The 23,658-nt window shown below is 37.4% G+C and overlaps 1 protein-coding gene across 2 annotated transcripts in view; it reads right to left on the reverse strand.

Annotated features, from left to right (window-relative positions):
- The window catches only part of LOC6575625 (polypeptide N-acetylgalactosaminyltransferase 2), a 37,113-nt gene extending 13,659 nt beyond the window's left edge, over nt 1–23,454 (reverse strand). The window contains exons 1-2 of one of the 2 annotated variants that reach the window (XM_044008647.1): nt 23,097–23,454; nt 15,887–16,112 (exon numbers count right to left, since the gene is read on the reverse strand). In XM_044008647.1, the coding sequence (XP_043864582.1) occupies nt 15,887–15,973 (87 nt within the window). In that variant the 5' untranslated portion in view covers nt 15,974–16,112; nt 23,097–23,454. Of the gene's footprint in view, nt 1–15,886; nt 16,113–18,045; nt 18,264–23,096 lie in introns of those variants that run through there. The other variant, XM_015164744.3, reaches the window with a different exon arrangement.
- Between the last annotated feature and the right edge of the window lie 204 nt (nt 23,455–23,658).

Genomic DNA, 23,658 nt, shown 5'->3' on the forward strand with positions numbered 1-23,658 from the left:
ATATGTCGAGTGAATGGGGAGGCGCTTATCCGATTGGGCTGTCAATCAATTGTTTGGCTCTCTGTTGAGCTTTTGGCCAATTTGCATAAGCCACAAATAGGCAGACAGCGAGAAAACCGTTTGGAAAATTTGTTTGGCCAAAAGTGCAAACTGTAAACATGACGGCTAATTTATTGTCTCTGACCAAACAATGCAACTGTTTAATGCGTTTAATGCCACACACTCAAACACGCACACACAGACATCAAGTGGATCAAATAAATAATCGAATAATGTAGATAGTTTTATGCATATCTATATAAATGTGTATATAATATAATCTATGACGAGGCTAGCGCTACCTGTGTGTGTGAGTGAATCGCAGCAGCTGCAGTTAATTGGCCCGTAAGGTTAATTGAAAAATCTCACAGGCAGACACGGAAAAACCTCTGCATAAACTAACTGAGACACCAGACCACATCTTCTTCTCTCAGCTGCTTTGGCAATGCATCGTTGCGCAACTTGAAATGCATTTGTAGACGAGACTGAGGCAGAGACTGAGGCTGAGGCTGAGACGAGACACAGATGCCAAAATAAATTGCAGTCACAGCAACAATTGCAAATTGCTATCTCTCTCTCTCTCTCGCTCTCTGTTTTGATGTGTGGCATCTTTGTGGCAAACAAAAGTGTCGAATGCTGCCTAGCTTCCCTGAATTTTTGGCCAAGTAGCTGCAGCTGACGGGTTTAGCCTTCGATTTTTGGCTTTGAGGCGAAAAGGCAACCCGCTTGCGGCTTCCACTCTCGACCTGGCCCCAGCCGAAAACGCAATTAGCCAGCTAAGCTCCTGTGTTGGCCGACGGCATAAAGCAGCCAAAAACAAAGCTTAACCACGTCGAGGTGTTTGCTTTCGGCTAAGTCGAAAAGTTTGAGCTGAACGTAAACTTAATTTTAATTTTGAACAAATTATTATTATGTCTTGCACTTGCTGAAGTACCTCAGGTTTTGGACTTGTTAATTGGACCATGTAGCACTCGAGCTGACTCTGAGCTTAAAATACAAGATATTCATAACACTGAGGCACAATGATGGCAATAGAGTCAAAGAGGGTAAAGTCAAAGTCTACAGGGTATATATAGGGTACTTCAAGCCAAACCCATAAGTTTATTATTCTCTTGGATCTTTAGATCTCAATTGCTACTACAATATTTAAGTGTATAAACATTGTATGCGTAATGGAGAAATATTTTTGAAAAATATTGAAACATAGCAATATGTAAGTATCAAAGAATTTAAATAAAGCAAAGGCTAAAATGAAATGAAATTAAAAAGAGGCAAGAATTTGCTCATGAGTTAACAGAAATAAACAACATTTTCTGTTTGGAAATTAAATTTTTATCTTTTTGGCGCGTTCATAAATCAAGCAACAACAATTCATTGTATTTCGTGAGAATTTATTCAGAGCAACTGGGTTATACAGAAATTTATATATTTCTCAGTTTCACCAATTTATCTATAAGCAAGCCCAAAATAAAATAATTATATTTACATATGTAACGGCAATATTTATTTACAAAATTATATTAAAAAAAAAAAAAAAAAAAACAACTAAAATCTCTTAAAAGTCTTGAGGATTTTGTAGAGATTCAGAAATTCTTGCCCAAGTCAAGAGCTAAGTAACTCGCATAATAATAATTGCTGCAACTCTCAAGAACTTTTGCGCTCTGCCACAGAGCTCAGCTCAAATGCAGAGTTTGAGTTATTTAATATGCTAATTGAAGGTTTTGGTGCACAAAGCTCTTAACTCTTGGCTCTTAGGTCTTAACTCTTGGCTGCTGGCTCTTGGCTGGCCAGCAAAGACTTGGCTAATATATCACAGGGCAGCAATAAATTGCATGTTGCATAAAGAGAAGCAGCACCAGCAGATGTTGCATGTGTGGCACAATGGGTGCTACGAGTGCGAATGCTGTTAGCTTTGAGTCATGCTGATGCGGCTGCGACTGCCAGTGGCAACAAGATGTTCATAAAATATATTAAAAGTGCTTTGCATAAATTGCGAAAACAAGAGACAATGGATTATTGCCTTTTGAACTTTATGGAGCAGAATTCTCTTTGAGCTCTATCAATTAGGGCCAGGCGACGTTTGCTGGCGTCTTTAATGGCTCAAGCGCTCATTAGTTCAAATTCAGTCGAAAAAGGGGTCAGGCAATAGTCGAGTCGACTCGCATCGACTCGCATCGAGTGGCTTGCCTCATGCATAAAAGAATATGCGAATGATGGAGCACAGATGCTGCAGCATCAATATGAACCAAACCAAACCGAACTGAACTGAGCTGAACTGAACTGATGAGCACAGATGAGAGCTGACTGTGCGCTGCGAAGGGCGACAGACGCTCTCCTATGCTCATCCATCAAGCGTTGAGCTACAGCTAGAGCTAAAGATACACATGCATGCATAGCTGGATTCATGGACTGGGCCAGTTGATGGATGCATGCCATAACAACAAACAAGCAGAGCAACAACTAAACAACTAAACAACAAAAAAGCGACAAATTTCGCCACACAGACAGAGACAGACAGACCCTGTTACACAGATAGAGATACAAATGTATCTCAAGAGCTGAGAATGACGCATTCTAATTAGACAGTTCTTGCCATAGTCCACTTTATAGCTCGTATTTGTTTGGCCCAACCATTTGATGAGCATATCAATGTCAACAGCAGCCACATGGAACCGCAATCAACACAATAGATACACATACATACATTTCTCCATGTTCGCCCCGACTGTGCGTATACGCAATGTGTTTAGCTAGAGCGTTTGTTTGCAATTGCATACCCTGTGAAGCGCACATGGAGGTGTCTCTTTGTAAGCGGAATGAATGTGCGTGAATGGAAGTGAAACAATACTCGTGTATGATCATGATCGTTCTGATCAGGCGTGATTAGCCTGAGAATCTGGAGGACTGACAGCCAGTTATTTGTTTTCTAATGTTATCATCTGTTAGTGTTACTGTTAGTATTGCTGTTATTGTTCCAGAAAGTCACTTTAGAACCTAGTTAATAAAATATATCGATAATTATCGATACATAATATTGTTTAATTATATAGAAATGCAACGTAAAGCAGTTGTAAGAGCTTTTAATCATCTGATATCTATCCTGACACATGCTCCTAGGGGTCTATGTGCTTCTAGACACCCCATATAAATTATTTTATTTATATTTAAAAAACATACATAATTAACTAATTTCCTCTTTTCTTAAACTTTCACTTTTTCATACATCAATTCAATGTGCTGATTAAGCCACAGGGTATTCCTTAGCTACGCATGCTCTCTCAAACACAAACGCCGCCCCAAACTCTCCTCCACAGTTAATCCAAAATTATGTTTGACCACCAAAAGCATTATTTATTTCATGAGCTCATTCCGCTGTAATTAGCTTAATTATTCGAATTAGTTTTCAATGCGCGCTGCCTCCGCAGTTTGACCGCAAAAAACGTTTATTATTTCGAGCTGCTTCACACATTATTTAGTATTTACAATTTAATACTTAATTGAATGGGCTTTTCGAAATTCGGCTGCTTTTAATGAAGCCGAATAGTTGAGGGCGGTATTCGACCACAGATTTGATGCGCGTGAAGGCTTTGGCGTGAGATCAAACAGACAGTTAGAGAGATAATCAATGAAATAATTTGACGTGTATTTATGCCCAATTATTAAAGGGCAGAGAGCTGCGTGGCTGTGTATGTTGCGTTGTTGTTTGCCTGCCTTCACATTACAATCGATAATTATCAATGGAAACTTTGGGTCTTGGATCTCAGCTCTCAAATACTCAATGATTAGTGGGAGTCAAGTTGCTTAGATTCTGGCAGAGTTTTTGTGATTTTAATACCAACTTTATTTATAGCTATATCTCTCATTGCGTCAACAGTTATCGATAGCTAGCTATATTTCGGTCAATCTTAGGTCTGAGTTCTCATATGCTCAATACTGAGTGTGAGCTCAGTTACTTACACTATGGCTCGTTATACGTAGTTTCTGTCAGCTATCTTTGCTCGATATCGATAATTATCGAAATTGCTTACTGGTCTTTTGGAAGATTTTAGCTGTCAGCACTGTTATATTCTGCCTCTAGTAGATGCACAATAGCCTAGCCGAAGACTCTATGTGTATCCAGCTGTATTTCTGTAGATCAACTGTATGCACTTTATAGCCGATATATATCCGTTAGTAACCCGAGTCTATGCTAGTAATACAACTTTTCTGTTTCAACTCAGCTTAACCCTTCAACGTGAGCCCCTGGCTGATTCCATTTATTATAACTGAATTTTGGATGGTGAAATTTTAATGACCCGATGTGTTACGCCCGCCTTATCTGCGACGAGCTGAAGCGCAAGTTACGTCGGGCAGCCAGCTTAGCCCAGTTCTTGCACTTATTTCCACTACATCTGCTTTATGCACTGCAGTCTGACAAGCTCTCAAGTATGTAAGTGTGTAAGTATGCATGTATTTATGTGGAGCACTATAAAAGCCTCCACTAGCATGAGTCAAGCTCATCTCACGTTGTGGCTCATTGCCCAAGGGCCACTGTAGCAGTCATCAGCTAGACAATATAAAGTGCTATTTGTGGGCTCTCAAAAGACGCAGAGGCAGCCACCTGCAGGTGGCAGAGCTACCTTCCTAGCCACTCGCCCTCTCTCACTTCCTCTCTCTCTATCTCTCTCATTTCCTCTGCCATCGCTCACTTAACGTGGCTTTGCGTCATAAAGTTCAAGTTCATTATGCCAGAAAACAGGAAAAATAACAAACAGTTAACACACACACACACGCACGCACACACATTCAGCTAAAGAGTCACCTCTGAAGAGAGGCCAACAAAAATATTGCTAAGAGCCACTTGCAGCGATTACACAAAAAAGTGAAACCCGACGACAATAAAGAAGGAAAATGCCACCGACTGACCAAAAGATGCCATAAAGCGACAACAACAACAACAACAAACAAATAAACGAACTGTAAAAACAAAAGCAATGTTAAATAATTATTATTTAATGGCACTGTGTGCATTGGCTCGTTAGACTGGGCCCAAATAAAAGAGCAGCAAAGACGCACAAAATAAGTGAGAATTAATTAACTAAATGCCCGCCTGAACACCTGATAAATGTGAGAAGTCTCGAGAGGCATGAGTAATATTATTTATTAACCTATTAACGTAAAGCTCCAAGATTGTAGAAGTTACAGTGAATAATAGATATAGCTGTAATATATAACTGTATTCAACTATATATATATGTATATATAGGTCTCAGATGAAAATTGTATAAAAACCAATATACCCCCAACACCTCGCGAACGAGTATTAAAAAGGTTGCAAATACGCCTTCCTCAATCAAATGCCCCTCCCCACTCCCTCACTATCACTCTCTCTCGCTCTCTGTCTCTCTCTCCCTCTCGCCTTGGCTGGCAGTTAACTTGCTTTGTTTTTGGCCATGTTGACATTTCGGGCCGTTTCGTGGCTCACCTTTCCCTCACGTTGGCCCACTCAATGTGCTGGCCATTTAAATGCCAGCTAAATGCTTTAAAGATCATCGTTCAAATAAAATAAAAATAAAACGAAAATTTAACCTCGAGTGAAAGTACGAAATAATCGAACCGCTTTGAGAAAGTCACAAGACACAATTGAAATTTAAATTCAAATTCAAATTCGTTTGCGTTTGCGGGCACGAATTGCCTGCAATGAGCTGCCCACTACGGGGGCTGGTCAGGCACTCGCCACGCCCCCATCGACGCCTTCTTCACCCAAACTACACCAAGGAAAACAACTTGGCTTGTGACTTTTGGCCATTTTAGCCACTTAAGCAGTGGCATTCACCTCCGGTCTAGCAGCTTCTCCCATTTTCGCATACCCTGTTCTTATGGGTGATGAGATAGGATAGATTGCTTGAGCTGATAGCCTATCAGCCAATATATTTAAGATTTTTTTTTTATCACATAGTAGAATATTCTTTAATATAAAAAGGTAATAATTATGTTGAAAGTCTTTTATATCTATCTGTATAAATTCATCTATTCATCTATCTATTTACAGCTGTAGAGGTTCCATTTCATATAGAGATCACAAATCTAAATAGCTGAAAGTTTTTTACAAAGCATCTGCAAGTTATTCAAACATATTTTAGCTATTTACACAGTATCTACTAGCTGAGCATTCAACTTTACCTCGCTGCAAATGTTTTATTTCTTTTAGCTTTTTTTCGCTTGGGCCTTTTAGCTCTTTACAGCTGCGAGCTGTTGTTTTTATTGCTGCCAGCATTGCTTACTTGGCCGAATGTGTGTGTGTGTGTGTAGATGGTTTTCTGCAGCTTCTGTTTTTCTTTTTTTCGCCGATTTTTTTCGGGTGTCCCAGCACTGCTAGCGCTTCGCCCGCGACCCTTTCTCACAGCTGTTCAATAAGCAGCCGCAGAAAGAAGAAGTGTAGAAGCGTAGAGGGGGGCAGAGCTGGTGAGGGGGCGTACGAGTCTGGGCTTCCAGTTACAGTTGAGCATTATATCTTTCAATTAGTTGCATCTCATCTAAAGTTTCACAAATTAGCTGCTTACAACATCTTCGCCATGTGTTGCCTTCGCGTCACCTCTCAACAGACAACGAGACAACAAAATTGCGATTTTTTGCTCATTCATCGGATGATGTGACAACAGAGATGACTTTGAAGAAAAAACATCAGACTCGTACTGGTAGCTTTTTAATGATGGGAAAGCAACAATGAATAGGGCCTTATGGGATGCACGATATTGAATGATTGGAGGCCTTTAACGCTTCATCAATTCTAGCTCAAATCTTTGCTTAATGTATCAGAATTTTGACAAGAAAATCTATTCTGAATCACATAAATGCAGATATATAGATATATAAAAAAAAAATTATAATAATAAATTAGGCTAAACATATATTATGGGAGCTCTGTTAAAAAAGTAGTTCTATATCATTAGATATCATGCATTTCTAATATCATTTTCTCCTGCTCTCAAAGCACTATTCAATTACTAGTCTATGAAACCCCCAAGAACTATCAGGAAAATCTGATACATTTTATTAGGTGCTTTATTTGCCGTGCACATAGAATGCAAGTGGGGAAAATGGAGGGGCATCTGTGCTGAGTAGCGGGCGTGCTCTAGACATCCTCGAAGCCGAATGGCAGCATTGGCTTGAACTGGACATCCTCGTCGGTCCACATGGTCACCAGCTCGCAGCACAGGACAATCTTATTCAAGTGGGATGGAAAGAGGTCGTTCTTCTCGAACTGATAGCCGACCAGGTGATGGCAGCCGGCGCAGAGCACGGGGCGCATCTCTAGGCCAGCGCTGGCCAGCACAGTCTCCTGCAGCATCACGTTGAAGGCGTTGTTGATGAAGATGCAGCCGGCTTCCTTGCAGATGATCTCGCCCTCATCGCTGATGGCCGTGAAGCACTCGCTGCAGCGGAAGATGTGATTGATCGTCTTGCGCACCATCTTCGACTCGACCGCAATCAGTATGCATATGTATACATATATACATACATATATGTTTCTATAGGTCTCTCTTATGTATAGAGGTATGATATGTAGGAAGTGCTCGTGCTCTTGCCTCTCGAGAAATATCCTTGAATATTTTTTGAAGTGTGTGTAGAGTCAGAGACTTCGTAGTTTACGTAAGGTAGCTCTGAACTTTCAGAACTCACCTGTCAACAGGAATACCCTCATGGCATGCTAATATTTGTTGGTATACATTCACGAAAGTGAGATGAGCATATTGGTTTTCTTAATTAAATAAAAAGGAATTGAAATGGGTAAGGTAAAGCTATAATGAAATCTACTTATGGAGATCTTTAATAAGAAAACATTTACATCTTGGATACCAAATCAAGCATACATACAATCAAGAACTTTAAGAGCTAAAGTTCTCAAACTTGGAACAAAGCTGCTCCGAAATCAAATACTGATGGGAAATATGATATTTTCTTGCTTGCATAACGGTAGCTCGATTGTCTGTTTATACTGTTTAGTTCCGTGAAGAAGTACATCTGCTAATCATGCTGTTACGTTTATCGCTCTCTTAATTGATGTTGCCATTGCTGTGGCTCTTCAAACAGACGCTGCCAAGAGGCGGCGGTCCCAACAAGTTGTAAAATAACAATGAAAACAATCGAAACGAAATTGAAAGTCGCAACTACCGAAAAGGCGTCAGCGGCGATAACGTACGATGCCATTGCAATGCCCACAAAAGTGTTGTATAGCGGATGAAGAGTGACGAGGGAGGGAGGGAGGTCGGCAGAGAGAGTGGGGAGTGAGTATTGCCATAAACACAGCTCGAGTTCAATAAAAATTATTAAACGCAGCGCGCGACGACCTTGCGCAGATGCGTTGGGTTACATTGCGTAATGGAAAGGCCAGCCAACAGCTGGCATCTTCAAGTGCCTGTAGAGTGTGTGCGAAAGGGAAAGGGAGAGATAGAGTGAGAGAGGGAGTGACAGAGCACCAGCTGGAGCAGCAGCAGCAACAGCAAAAGTTGAAGGCGACTGCAAACCGGCTTCAAAGTGTAGCAAGAGCCGGTTAAGCCAGCAGCATTTTGTCATTACACTCAGCGCGACACAGTTGTTGCTGTGTGTTGTTGTTGTTGTATGTTGTTGTTTTTTGTTGCTCTTCACTTTTTTTGGTGCTTGCGTCCGAAATTAGTAAAGCAACAAACAAAGCTAAGGCAAAGGCTTACCGAATGCCAAATACTCTAGCTAATAGAAGGAGTGCGACACACGATTTAAAAGGAATATCTTTATTAGTGATAGTAGTAGTTACAATAGTAATCGAAATTGATTAAGAAAAAAAACTCTAATAACGATTACCTTTAGGGTAGAGTAGCAGCAATACTAGTAGAAATAGTAGCAGAAATATTAGTAGCAATGCTGGTAGCGTTAGTAGTGGCAATAGTAGTAACAATAGGTGGAGCAATAATAGTAGCAACAGTATCAGCAATATTAAGTAGCAATAGTAGTAGCAACAGTTGTAGCAATAGTAGTAGCAATAGTAGTAGCAATAGTAGTAGCAACAGTTGTAGCAATAGTAGTAGCAATTGTAGTTGCAATAGTAGTAGCAATAGTAGTAGCAACAGTTGTAGCAATAGTAGTAGCAATAGTAGTAGCAATAGTAGTAGCAATAGTAGTAGCAATAGTAGTAGCAATTGTAGTTGCAATAGTAGTAGCAACAGTTGTAGCAATAGTAGTAGCAATAGTAGTAGCAATTGTAGTTGCAATAGTAGTAGCAACAGTTGTAGCAATAGTAGTAGCCAGTAATTAAAAAGACGCAACGGTAACATTTATGCTAAATTATGGAACTTACGCTTCAAGACGTTCAGAAAAGAAGGAGCATATTTATGCCCCGCTTTCAAGGAGGCACTGCATAAGTACTTAAGTACCAGCAAGGTTTTGAGCTCCCTAGCTCTAAAGATTTGGGTCGTAGAAAACCCCAGATATATCAGCCATATCTTGTTGACATTAGTATCAACGCTTGAATATATCAGATTTTAATTACAATAGAACTCAACTATAAATAACAGGGTTTCTAAATCTAGTCTCTAGTTTCAATAGCGACGACACTGTCTACGTCCGACTTTATGCACATTCCACGGACAGACGTACATTAATAGATCCACGCGGCTGGTCGCTTGACGCACAGAGTCTATTTATAGAGTTTAATAGGTTTATTGATCTATCACATGTACCCGCTGTTAGGGCATACAACCAAACCAGACCCAGTCAAACGAAACCAAAACTGAGAAAAGGCCAACGACTAAAGTCAGTCGCCTCACTCGTGGCCTGGCCGATAAACATCTTTAATTATTCATTCTAAATCAAAGCTCGACCAAATGCCAAATGTCCGACAAAAAGCTAATGCCCTTCTCTCGTCTGCTGGGTGGGCGTGGCTTGCACGCCTCGATGAGAAATGTTAATTAGCTGTGAAAGCAGCTGGAACTGTGAGTCGAGAGCATTTCTTATAGCCAACACCCAACACCAGCACTTGATCGAACCCAGTTCGAATGCACAAAAACTTGTTTATCAGCCGAAAATTTCCGTTTGACTCCAAGAATTTGTGTTTGTTTCAAATGACTCAGATATTTAATGACACTGAAATCAATTTGGGAATATTAAGAGAAGAGAGAAATCAATTAAGATAATGTGATTTGAATTTCTATTTTCAAACTTAAGTGTGATCGATCATTAAGGTAGAAATACAATTTTATTTTCTGATTTACTTTAGATAAACAAAGAACAGTTCCTTAATCAATGATTTGAAACACTCAAAAATCGAGTGATAAAGCGAAGAACAGGTAATCCGCAGGTCTGTCCCTTGGGCCTTGGCTATGTAGTTTAACCATCGATCTGTCGATCTCTTGTGTCACATTTATGGCTTTGATCTCTCCACATCAGTTGCTGAATCTCTCTGTCTCTCTCTCTCCTTCTCTGTCTATATATTTGTATATAATAGTTAGTCATTAGCCCACATCAGATACACTCTTCACTTTTGTATGTCAATCCACACAATATATTAATACAACATCAATGTCATCATACACGTGTTTAAAGTTTGCATAAAACAGAGGTATTTATTGGTGTGATTTAGACTTTTTTGCATGTTTACGAAAAGGATTATATTAAAATCGAGCACTGCTCGCCTTACTATTTTTCATAATCAGAGGGATAGTTAGAGACTTCAAATATACTCCGTAATACCCTCGTTTTATATTCTGGTACACCTACTAGAGTCAATGCGGAAAATACTACATATATTTCATATTTCTAGAGACTTGAAATATGGACAACATATGTATATATATGAGCTAAAAATGAAGCTTGTGAGTGAATTAGATAAAAGAAGCACAATAGATAATTATCGAATGCATTAAAGCAAAAAGGTCTACTCTCAGCTGCACCCATTGAGCACTTCCAAGAACCTTCCCAAAGGTATTATCAGATTTTGCGTTATTGAATTTAATAGGCCGTGTGAATTCTGATCAGCTCTACTAAAAACCATGAGAGGTCATAAAATGTTTAAAGCTCTATACCATCACCCTATGGAAAAGACATGAGCTATAGACACAGAACAACATCTTCAATTGGCTTATCAACCAGTTGAATGTCTCTAATATAGCCTTAAGAGTTACTTTTCTCTTCTGGCAATTGTGAAATGCTGCAATTGCAGCTTTTGTGGCACTCGGCATTCGCTTTGCTCGTGTGTGTTTTTATTGTCATTTGGACATCAAACAGAGCGTAACTCGTTCGCTGTCACGCAATGCCAAGCTCGACTTTTGCAAATGATATTTTATTTGAGGTTCTACAATGGAAGCACCTCCCAGCCGCCCAACTGCCCAACTGCTGGAACTGCTGGAACTGCCCTCTCCTCCCATTTCATTAGGTTGAAATGCTGCTTGGACCATAAATCGAATCGTTGAGGCGTAAAGTTTTTGTTTTCGCTTTTTTGTTTCTGTTTTTCTAAAGCTTTTTAAATTTGAACTTGAAATTTTTGGAAAGGGGCATAAAAAGCATATTCGAACACAAAAAACTGGTTCCAATGATGGGACCCAGTTTGGGAAATGGTTGTCAAGAATTTGCATCTCTGATGAGCGGACGAAAACCAAATGTGGTTTGAAAATGGAAATGAGCCAAGCAGGAAATAGTTTCGATGTTTCTGCTCTCGACATGTGAGATTATAATTATTATTATTATTATTTGCATGGCTGGACGTCCGATTGCACAATAATTAATATGTTATTTTGGTTTAATCAAATCAATTATTACATCATTTCGGGACGGCCTGCTGTGAATATGCAATTTGCTCGGTACGAAATTCGATTAGGGCTTAATTAACACATTTTTGAGGCAATGTTGAGGCTCTCAAATGGCTTTCCAAATGGCCAAGCTGTGCTATCATGTTCGCATATCTGACATAGATATGACATGCGGGTTAGCTCTGGGCATTAAGTTGAACTGAACAAGAATTCGTTAAACCCTTGTTTAGATTGATTTAATCAAATAAATCAAGCTGAGTTGTTTTTCATTACATTTATAGAGCAAGCTTTGCTACGCTTTGTTGTTGTTCAAGCTCATTAATAAATCTTTAGAATAGTTTCATAAATTATATTATTATCTATTAAAATTAGTGCGAAATCTTAGCTGAGATGTTCTTAAATGTTTTTCAAGTGATGGACAAAACAAAAAAATTCTTTCTGTTGTTTATTTTACAGCTCTATGTCAGGATTTTTAGATAAAATAATACAAATGGTATAACGACAAAAATTTGCGTGCTAAAAATGCAAATATAAATAAGAACAGAAAATTATATTTCATGATTAAATTGATATTTTATATATTAACTTTAATTTAAAAAAAAATTTTTTTTATATTTAATTTTTGTTTATGAGTTTATTTGTTCATTTAATTATTTATTTATTACTTATATCTTTTGTTTATTTATTTTATTTATTTATTTATTTTTTTTAATTTTTAATGTTACTCATTTTTCTTTTAACAGCTAATCAACTATAAAATTTCTTCATTATAAAAGAATATGGCGACTCTGAAAGATCTCAAAATGGTCTCCGTGAGTGAACTGTAAGTAATTAAATATCAAATTTGAAATGATATTTATATATTTCGTTTTGTAAAGTATTTATAAATATTTATGAAGTGTTTACATCCAAAAAAATCTCTATGATCATAAATCCTCACTTAATTGCCATAAAACGCAATTAATAATATTTGTTGCATATGCTTGTAACTATAGCCAAACGGTATGAAATATTTATATATTTATAAAAAGAAGAAAAATAGACAGTATCAGCTCATAAGTAACTATAAAATAAAATATATAAACGAACTGAAAGCAGTTTAGTTTTTTGTGTTGGGAAAATAATACATATTTTACTTTCACAGCTTTATAAATTTATGAATGTTTCAAGCCCGCAAAAAACCTTTCAAATTGCACGCTGTAATCGCAGTTAAATGGAATCGGGGTGATAGTTGCATTTGATATGTGGCAAACGTGCACAAATGAATGAACATCAGCAAAAAAATTTGGAAACTTTGTGAAGGCGAAATGCAAAGGTGCTAATACTCTGCAAAAATATATATTCTGAAAATAAAATATCCACGAAAAAAGTAGAATACAATGGAGTGCAAAGAAGAAGAAAGAATTTCTCCATTATAGATTTCTATTATAGTGAAGAGATCAAGAGATATAGATAGAGAAGATTATTATTCCTATCGTAAGAGCGAGACGGCAGAGCAGAGGAAGACTGATGGATAGAGAAGAGTATAGTGAAAGAGATAGAAGAAATCAGAATCAAAAGAAACCAAATAAATGCAGAGGCAGAATTGGTAGGGGAGAGACAGAACAAAAAGAAGCAAGAGACACAATGAATCTATTTTAAGTGGACAAACAAACATTTTGATCCTGTGAGCACTTCTAGTCTAGTATACCCTTCCTCAGCTTATTTACAGAGCATGTCAAATACGGCTTTCATTTTTTCCTTTTTGTGCACTTCCGCATAAAAAGTTATTAAACTGCGCATCAAACTGTAAATTACAGTAAAAAGCCTTTCGAACGCCATTTTGTGGGCGCCCACACATACACCCACACACACACACACCCACACATATATCGCAGCACATGTATGTATAATGAGTGTGAAGAGTAATTCAATAAAACGCTCTTAATTATACTTTTGATCTTCGCTAGGAAATAATGAAACGGTTAACGGAGAGTGTCAAATAAATCCGATTACAGCAGATATACTATATGTACTATATGCATATACATGTATTCGTATATCATACATAAATACCTATATATGTAAATGCACAAAGCCAGTCGATGCTGGCCAGCTTTGAGGCTGACCTCAAGCCAGACCCGCAGCAACCGAATTCCAACGAAGCTCAAAGTTTTATTTATTATTTTTAAACTGGATTTCCTGTTTGCCATTTCTCTCTCTCCCTCTCTCTCTCTCTCTCTCTCTCTTTTTCTCTCTTTCTCCTGTTGTGGCGGAGGAAGAGTAATTTCCTTCGCTTTTATTTATTTGTACATTTATCTTGTTGTTCTTGATAAGCCATTTCGGATTTAATTGAGCGTTTTTTTTTCACTTTTGATTTGTTGTTGCCTTCCATTTTATTTGCCAATAAAAAAAATACTTTTTTTATTTTTGTTTTGTATTGATTTATGAAGTGTGAATTTCTAAGTGCTGTAATCTGAGAGGTTTAGATAAAGCATCGTTAGCTTCGAGAATGGCATATGGTAAAAAAAAAAAATGAAATAATAAAAAACCCAGTTGGAAATATTCTTTTAAAATTACTAAAGAAATATTAAAAAATATTTCGAAAAGAAAATATCAATAAACACATGCTTAAAATAATAAAATATAATAAAAAGGAAAGTATATTTATTATTACTTATTTTTGGATTAAATTTTAAATATTCAATTACCATCATTATATGTTTTCATTTATGATTTATATATTTATTTTCGAAAATTAAAATAGTTACAATTTTTTTTAGATACAATATAGATATAAATAACTGCAAAAATAAATCTTGCGGGCCAATTTAACTTATTTGTGTTGCCTTTCTATGAGGGCCGGATTTATCTGTGCAATTCAGTCGCTGGCCCATTGAAATATGAATCGTTATATAATATTAATCGATGACAATAAAAGTTGTGCTGAAACTGATTTACAATCGAAGGCAACAGTTGATAGCAGTTTTTTTATTTATTTATTTATTTATTTATTTTTTTTTTTTTTTGTTGGCTTTGCCTCATTTGATTTGGTCATAAATTCATCACGAAGAAAAGTTTTTTATCTATCTACTGTCATCTGTTTGTATAGAGGGAAATATGTGCATACAGTGCAAGAGTTATCGCAATAAATGATAACGATGACGATAACGATTGCGATTAAGCGGAAGATAACGGTAAATGTTAACGAGCTTTGCACTTGAGCAAATAAAAGAACAGATTTGAGTGCGACACGTGCTTAAGCCAGAGTTGGGGTTGGGCTTAGAGTGAGGGTTAGGGTCGGTGCTGACCCAAATTAGCTGGGAAATTGCGCATTCGCCACGTGCACCCGCCCACATTTGACTGACTGCCACAACTGTCAGCACTAAAAACCAGAGACTCTAATTAAAAGTGAAGAGACAGTGAGCGAATAATGAAAGTAAAAGCCACTCGAAAGTGGATCAGAGTGAGTAGATGATGAGCAGCCCTAATACCCAGTACATAGCCCAGATATAGGAATACTATTATTCACTCAGGCATATCTATAGATTTTTAAATTTACATAAGTAGCACAAAGATTATACAGGGTATTTAAAAGCCTAAAACTAACTCAGATGCAATTTTATAACTTTTACATATTTTCTGTACATTTTACATAGCACATATGGATAAAGCAGCTCAGTATATCCATTTTAGCAAAACTATGCATTTACAGGGTATACGGCAGTGGTAAGTCAGCTGCAAATAGAGATACGCAGTTTTTGTGGGCGTTAGGGGGCGTTACTGCACCAGCTACCTGCCGCTATACGTGCGGCTAATTATATGTCAGCATTAAAGAGGCAACCAAAGCGAGAGAAAGAGAGAGGTAGTGAGTGGGAGAGAGAGGGGGCGATGGCTGCTACTTTAGCTGGCAAGTAATTACTATGCAACTGGCATAGACGTAACGGAGCTGAAATATTGCTGGATGATCAATGCTCGTGCATTGGCCGGAAGAGGTAGGAAATTAAAGAAGAAGAAGAAGAAGTAGGCTACACACTATGAAGGGGAGGGTGGATTGGGAGGGTAAGGGGTCAAGTCGAAAGTATATGAACTAATTTTCGTCAACTTACCTTCTCCGTGCTGGATTGGAAATAATAAACCATCACGAACATCCAGATGATGCTGACGAAGACAATTAATTTGATGTTGCGACGCATGTTGATTGATTCTTCTTCTTCGTTTGCTTCTGGTTTTTCTGTTTTAACTGATTTATATTATTATAATAATTATATTATTTATCGGACGTGTTTGTTGTTTCTGTTGCTGCTCTTATTTGGCAAATTCGTTTGCTTTTCACTGTTTCGGGATGAACAAAAAATTATTGATTGGATTAATTACATTTAATTGAGAGCCACAAACACGTGCCACATGCCACAAGTTCCAGTACTCAATTATTTCTCTTTGTTCCTTTATTTTTTTCATTTTAATTATTGTACAACTGAAAATCTGTTTTTCATCTGTTTGTCTTTCCGCGCCATCCGCTTTGGCACTTTTATTTATTCAAATGCAATTAATTAGCTAGCTGAACTACACTTCCATAGTTCCTGCGGTGGCCGAGCTGTTGCCAGCTTCCGTTTGTGGCTCCCAATTAATTATCGGCCATACTCGCCCGCAATGCGCAAGTGAGTCTATTCGGTTTGCTGATAAGGAATTTTACTTGATCTGTCAGTCGCTTAGTAATCCGTAATCTGCTAGCTACCAATACTGTCTATAACTTTTTCGTTAGATTTACAGTTTAACTATAGCAGGGATTGAGAGTGAAGTAGAGAAAAAAGAGAGCGAGAGGGAGAGAAACAAGAGATCGAGTAAGAGAGATGGGTAGATAGAAAACGAGAGAGATGGGTAGATGGAAAGAAAGAGAGAGAGAGAGAGATATGATAAATTCAGAAACCCCAATTGTTAGATCTTTCAATATGTTCTCTTGTTTTTATTAAATTTTTAATTTATTATATTTATATATTTTGTTTCTTCATTTAATAAAATTAGTAAAATATTAATTAAAAATTGAATAAGCCGGATCAAAGGTGCTTTCGTTCCGTATTAAAAAGTTACTCTGTTTGTTATGTTAAAAAGGAGATTATTATATTGTTCATAAGAACTGGTGAGAACCAGTTAACGAAATTGGCTAATGTTCAATTTGAGCAATTTGAGCTGATAAGCAAATTAAGCCAGGGCTTATTATTTGCAATGGATTACTATTGTTTGGCATAGTAAATATTATTTGCAATAATTTTTATTATTCTTCATATTTTATGGGTTCTTAAAATGTTTAAGAAAAGAGTTGCCTATGCTCGAGCTACAAGTATTTATTTAAGACTGTATACTAATGGTTTCTACACGAGATAGATTAGATGAAGATATCATCAAAAGCTTTTCTGACTGATAATGATAATGATAGTGATATACCTATATGCTTATATAGATATAGAATATAGACAATAACAGTCCAAGATCATAGTAGAATCTCTACTTTGTATATATTTAAAGGCTCAATTTTTGTATATGAACTTTAGACTGCTTCTACTTGCTTCGAGCACTCGCGCCCCAACACTTTTATCTCGCAACTCTGATAAACTTTAGATTAACACTTGGCATTTCCCTGGAACTCGATAAGCAAACCGAATATTCAAGTTCGCTGCCTTAATTGAGAGCATGCGTTATTATTTTTAATTAATTTCCTCAACGCCCATTTGTTCACACACTTGAGAAATGGCTCTTCAAATAATGTGGGTCACTTCGAGTGATGTCATAGGCGAGTTAATTACAATGGAGCCCCAAATGCTTGGCAACAATTTTTAATTAGAATAATTTTATGTATCACAAATTTAGTTGTCTATAAATTTATTTTATTTTTAAACTGTTTAGGAACAGCTGTTCTTATATCTGCTTTATCTTATTGTTTTCATTGTTTTTCTTTTGGGCTGAGACACATTAGGCATACGCAACGCGCCGCGAGATAAGATAAGTGCGCAGCTTAACTGTAAATTGAAATTGGATTTTGATAAAAGCTGAAACTCAATTTTATAAATTTGTTTTATACATTTTCATGTTACAATTATGATCGATCATAACAATATAAACACATGGGCACAAAGAGCGAGAGAGAGCGAGAGAGAGAGATAGTGCTCTATAATGAGCGACAATTGGTCAAATGTTTGTGAATTTCTTTCTTTCAAATGTTGTTGTTGTTGTTACTGTTGCTGTTTATTGGCAATTGTCTTGCATTTACCGTTGAGTCGTTTATTATGCTTGATTAGCGCGCCGCACAAAAAACCGCAAAACACGCGAGTCACGAGCTTAGAAACTTCGCCTACTGCGACTACGGCTACGACTACGACTACGACTACAGCGTCGGCATTGGCGACTGCGACTTAGACTGAGACCGCGACAGAGACCGAGACGAGCGTCTGCGTCAGCGTCGCACACACGAATGACCGCCAAGCGTCGCAGTCGCGTACATTTCAGTGCCAAAAGCCACTGCAGACCAACGAGGCAGCGACGGAGCCCAGCGACGCAACGGTCGTCTTCAATTGCCTCTGCCTGGCGCTGGCCAACCCAGCTGCAGCGTATAAGAGTGAGAGCGCGCCCGCCGGCTGCCTGCGAACTTGTTGTGTGCCATTCGCAGCGTGTTCGATGCGAACCAAATGGCTGAACGCCTGAAGTTGGCTGAATTCATGTTCGAGCAGCGGCAAATGCTTCGAGCCTGCAACGTTGCGTATGCGTAATGTTGAGCAGCGCACAGCGAACTAAACAAAACAAATCACAAATGTTTATTTATTATTGTTGGCAGTTAATTTGATTTCGCCGGGGCTTTAGATGCATATGTATTTCTGCTATGCTGAGAGTCCTGTTAATTTATTACTGTTTAATACAAGTTTCAATTTATTGCAATACTATAACTATTCAGTTCCTCTCTTTGTTTTACTATACATATTTCTCTCTTTATTAGTAATTTTATTTTACAAATTATTTCAATTTAAATTCATACTCGACTATTTATTTCCCTCTATATATAGTACTATATTTTACAAATTAACTAAATTGAAATTTTTTTTCAACTAGTTATTCTATTTTTTTTTACACATCCGACAGTTCACTTCAAAATTTTTAATCAACTCAAGCTTTTTAATTCCTGCGCTCATATCTCTTTTTATTTTTTTTGGCGAGCTGCATTTTAATTTTAATGAGCTTTCTCTCAATTTTCATGTGAGAATACTATATTCAATTAAAACTAATTAAATATTCATTCAAATTGTTAGAATAAACTGTAGTTATGCAAATTTCATGCAACAACAGCAACAGCAACAACAGCAACAGCAGCATCAAGAGCTACGATATGCAATGTGGGCAGCTCTTCTTTTCAGTTTAGTTGTGTTGGCCAGCGTTCGAGCTCGAGTCGAGTGGAATTGGGTGAGATAAATGCCTGCATTATTTATAAACTGACTTCGAGCGTGCAAGGGCGTGTGAGGGTGTCCATGTGTGCCTGGGTGTGCGTCTGGCTGTGTGTGTGTGCTAAAAAGAGCCATAACGCTTTAAGGACAACTGCAGCAGCTGCTGCAAAAGGTACTTGGAAAGTGAAGGAAAATGGGAAAAACTAAGCAAATCAACAAATAGAATAAACAAGTGAGCAATTGAAAGTGTGAGAACGACTAACAGATATTATATAAATGTATAAGCATTCTCGAAGCTCAAGAGAAGAGAGAGCAACTGGAAGCCGAGACTAATAAGAACAATTATCGGAGTCATAGAATACTAGAAATATATTATTAATTCTTAAAAAAAAAAAAAAGAATTAACGAATACGGCTTAAATACGGATTTAAGACAACTATAAATCATAAAATGAAATATTTTTTTTATCTATAAAAAAATATATATGTGTCCACTTAATGAATTATAATTTTATTTAAAAATCCTTTAATATATATCTAATTTATGTAGATGATTCATAAGTTAAAATACAAAATCAAGAGCAGCTTAAGTTCTTTTCCGCTGGCTGCAATCCAAAGTTTTAGTCTTGGCCGTAAATCGCTCTGTCTTTTCTTTTGGCCAACTCGCATTGAGCTCTCATTCAATATGCCCGCTTGATCTTTTTAATTGCATATTTAAGAGTTCAGCAAAGCACTTTATGGTAAATGTGGGCGACTCTACCATCACTCGCCTCACCTGCTCTATAAACCTCTATCTCTCTCTATATATATCTCTCCCTTTTTAGTTTTCTGCATATATCCTTGATTTTTGCCGCCCGCTGACCGTTCGCTTTTATAAATTGGCTTATAAACTCGAACGTACAACGAACGAGGAAACAAAAACTCATGACTATGCAGATAGTGAGGGGCTGAGGATATATGGGGGAGAGAGATAGACAGAGAAAGAGAAGGGAAGGAGACATGCAGGCACAGCATTAACTTTAAATGGCAGGTCGAGTGTTTAATACCCTTCTCAGGGAGAGACAGATAAGGAACGATTCGAGAGAAGATAGAAATTAATGAATGAAGATAATATGAAATGTCAAAGGAGGAGCAGATAAGAGAGACAGAAGCAGAGTTAAAGTTAAGTTCCAAGGAATATTTAAGAAGTATTATTAAGGATATTTGGAATCGATTAAGTGGCTTAGTTGTTTAGGCTGTCGATTGGAGCTCCAGGACATTGACCTATATATTTTGGTAGACTGCAAAGATTGTCTTATATATACTAATGGAGCTGAAGAAATGTTTTTACATATGGTTCATACTTGACATATATGTGATACAGATAAAGAATGAAGTTTTAAGCAAAAATAGAAATTATAACTGAGCGTATAGAATAGGTATAATATATTGAATCTAGCTTATGACAACAGAGGAGTTGAGAGAAGACAATTGAAATACTAACAAACTTATAGCTGTAGAGATATTTAGTATACAGTTTATAAAGAGAATACTTGACATGTCTAATAGATAGTCTCTACCCTTTACAGGGTATCAAAGCACATGAAACTGTCGCAGAGAGGCAGCTAAACTGTTGTATGAGTGGCATTCCATTAGGCGTAATTAGAGCATTTAGAGCTGTGGAAAAAAGTTAAGAAAAGCCAACAACAAGAATAACAACAGCAGAAAATGGAAAAAGAAGAAGAAGAAGCAGTAGAGGGAATACATAAGAAGAAGAAGAAGCAGAGGCAGCTGCTGCTGGCAGAGACAGTTGAACTAACTAATGCATATATGCATGAAATGTTATATGCATATGTATAGGTACACACATATGTATATACATGTGTGCATGTGTGTGTGTGTGTATTTCGCATTTGTTGTTGTGCTGGAAACAATTTAGCTGCAAGTCTCGCTTGACTGTGGTAGCCACCAAGTGCGGCGACTTGGCTTTCCAAGTTCGATAATTAAAAGTTGGTTAAATGTTGCATGAGTTGCAGCTGCAGCTGCAGCAGTGGCAGCATCCTTCAAAGCACATTTGATTGCACACCATTTGCCAATCCTCCTCTCTCTCTCTCTCTCTCTCTCTATCTCGCTATCTCTGTGTGTGTGTTCACCTAGCCGTAAACTTTGCTGCTGCGTATCTATCCAAGCGCACTTCACATTTGCCCGTCTCGAGCTTAAGACGTCCCTGCCCTCTCCCCCTCCCACAACATCCGCTCATTACCAGCTAGCTGGCTTTTTCTTTTTTGCCACACACACGCACACATACACATATGCAACCCCTAGGCCATATCCACGCCTCCCTCCTAGCCCGCCTCTCGCTAGCCAAATCTGCGGAAATCAAAAGTGTAAATGGATTTGGGAAATGTTGAAAGCAAAAGATATGCATATATATATAAAGTGAAAAATTAATACAGAATTGCAGTAGACACTTTACATTGGGCCAAAGGCAGTAGCTAGCTGGGGGCGTGGCAGTTAACTAACTGCTTTGGTTTCGCCATTCAGAATTTGTTGCAATTTATTAGCGTTGCGGCTGCAGCTAAGCGACTCAAACAGTTGAGGTGAAGTGCGAAAGGGTTTACGTGGGTGTGTATGTATGTGTGTGTGTTTGGGCATGTAACGGTTAAGTTGTGTGCGTTCGCCTAATGTCTTGATGACAAGTGAGCGTGGGCAAAGCTGATAAAGTGGCGTTAAGTGTTGTCACCCTTTATATGTGATTATCTGTGTGTGTGTGAGTGTGTGTGTGTAGGTGTTTGATATGGTATTTGTGGTACTTAGCACCCATACACCTGAAGCATACTTAGGTAATCGTAAGTTATGCGAGCGGAGAGAAGCTAGGAAGTCATAGCTTAAAAATAAGTTTTCAAGTCTCTTCGAATGATGCAATTGATAATAACTAATAATAAATAGTACATTATTGTTAATAATAAAATGTACACCTTTTTTGTGCCTAAGAAATAGGAAATTCATTTCTACTTTGGCTGACAGATCACATATTAGCTACATATAATTATTGTATTAATTATATAAAGCTAATATTTTCCTTTTAATGTTACCTTTCAGTTATTATGCTTGAGCAAAGAGGAAGAACAAACTGATCATGCAGTATCATGGTCTATACAGATAAAACAAGACAGACAGTCTATTTCAAATTTTATGACTTTATTTAAGTATTTATTTAAAAACTTATCAAAAATATATTTATAAAATTTGATTATTATAATTAATTTTAAAATATTTTAAATAGTTTATTTAATTATATTTTTACACATTTTCATAGAGTTTAATTCACTTTTTACGGTGATTCAAATGATTATTATTATTTAATACAATTTCATTCTGCTTTCCCACATAAAGCTTAGCCCTTTTTTTGCACAGTGTTCTCTGTATTATTATTCAAGTTTCAGTGTTCTCAGAGAGTAAAATTGCATTTGCCGGTCTTAATGCTTAATGCTCACTCGCTCTCACATGCTATGCACGCTCACATGCTCTGCCCTCTTTCTCTCTCTCTCTCTCTCTCTCTCTTGCTTACTTGAGGGTGGCTTTTGGCTGAGCAAAGCAACTGTCATCAACTGTGCGTGTGGTTACATTCAAAGTGTGCCCAGCCTTGCTTGGCTTGTCCCACTCCCACCCACACTCCTTCTCTCTGTAGCCATCTCTCTTGCTCCGCTAGGCTCTATCATACCAAAACTGTCAGCTGCTGCAGCAGAAATTTAATTTTTTTTTCGTTTTTGTTTTTGTTGCTCTTGGCACGCGAATTGCAGGCGCGACTTTTGTTTGTCTGCCTTCGATTTTTACACTCACACACAAAGACACGCACTCGCACACACACACACACACACAGGCACAATTGATTTCACTTTATTGCTTACATTTTGTATGAAAAATTACAATTTGAACACTTTAAGTTACACTTTTTTTAATTTGTTTAAACTTGAACTTTTATTGCTTCGTTTGCTCTGCTCTGCTTTGCTTTAATTCTAATTTGCTCTTCTCGTATTTTCGATTTAAATGCACTTTTGGTGTTTATTGTAGCAAAAATAGTAGCTTTTCCTTAACAACTATTTGTATTTGTTATTATTATTTAACAATTAATTTGATTTCTGTTATTTTTGTTATTTTTATTTTTATTTTTAGAACGCGACGCGTTTCGTTGCGTTTGTTTAGTTCAACAAACGCTCGCAGCAACTGCCAAACGGCATTTCATATTGCTGTTTCTGTTATTGCCGTTGTTACTGTTGTTGTTGTTTCTGTCTCTGTTTTCGGCTTGTTATTCTTATGTCTTTCATTTTTTGCCTCATTCCGTGTTTCTCGCTGTGTGTGAAGTAACATTTCTTCTGGTGGTCGCGCATTTCCGTGTTTTGCTACCCTTTTTGCTTCCTCATCATCAATTTCGCACACACACTCTCTCTCTCTCTCTCTCTCTCTCTCTCG

Source organism: Drosophila mojavensis, unplaced genomic scaffold, assembly GCF_018153725.1.
Source record: "Drosophila mojavensis isolate 15081-1352.22 unplaced genomic scaffold, ASM1815372v1 contig_36, whole genome shotgun sequence".
In the NCBI taxonomy this organism is placed as follows: Eukaryota; Metazoa; Arthropoda; class Insecta; order Diptera; family Drosophilidae; genus Drosophila; species Drosophila mojavensis.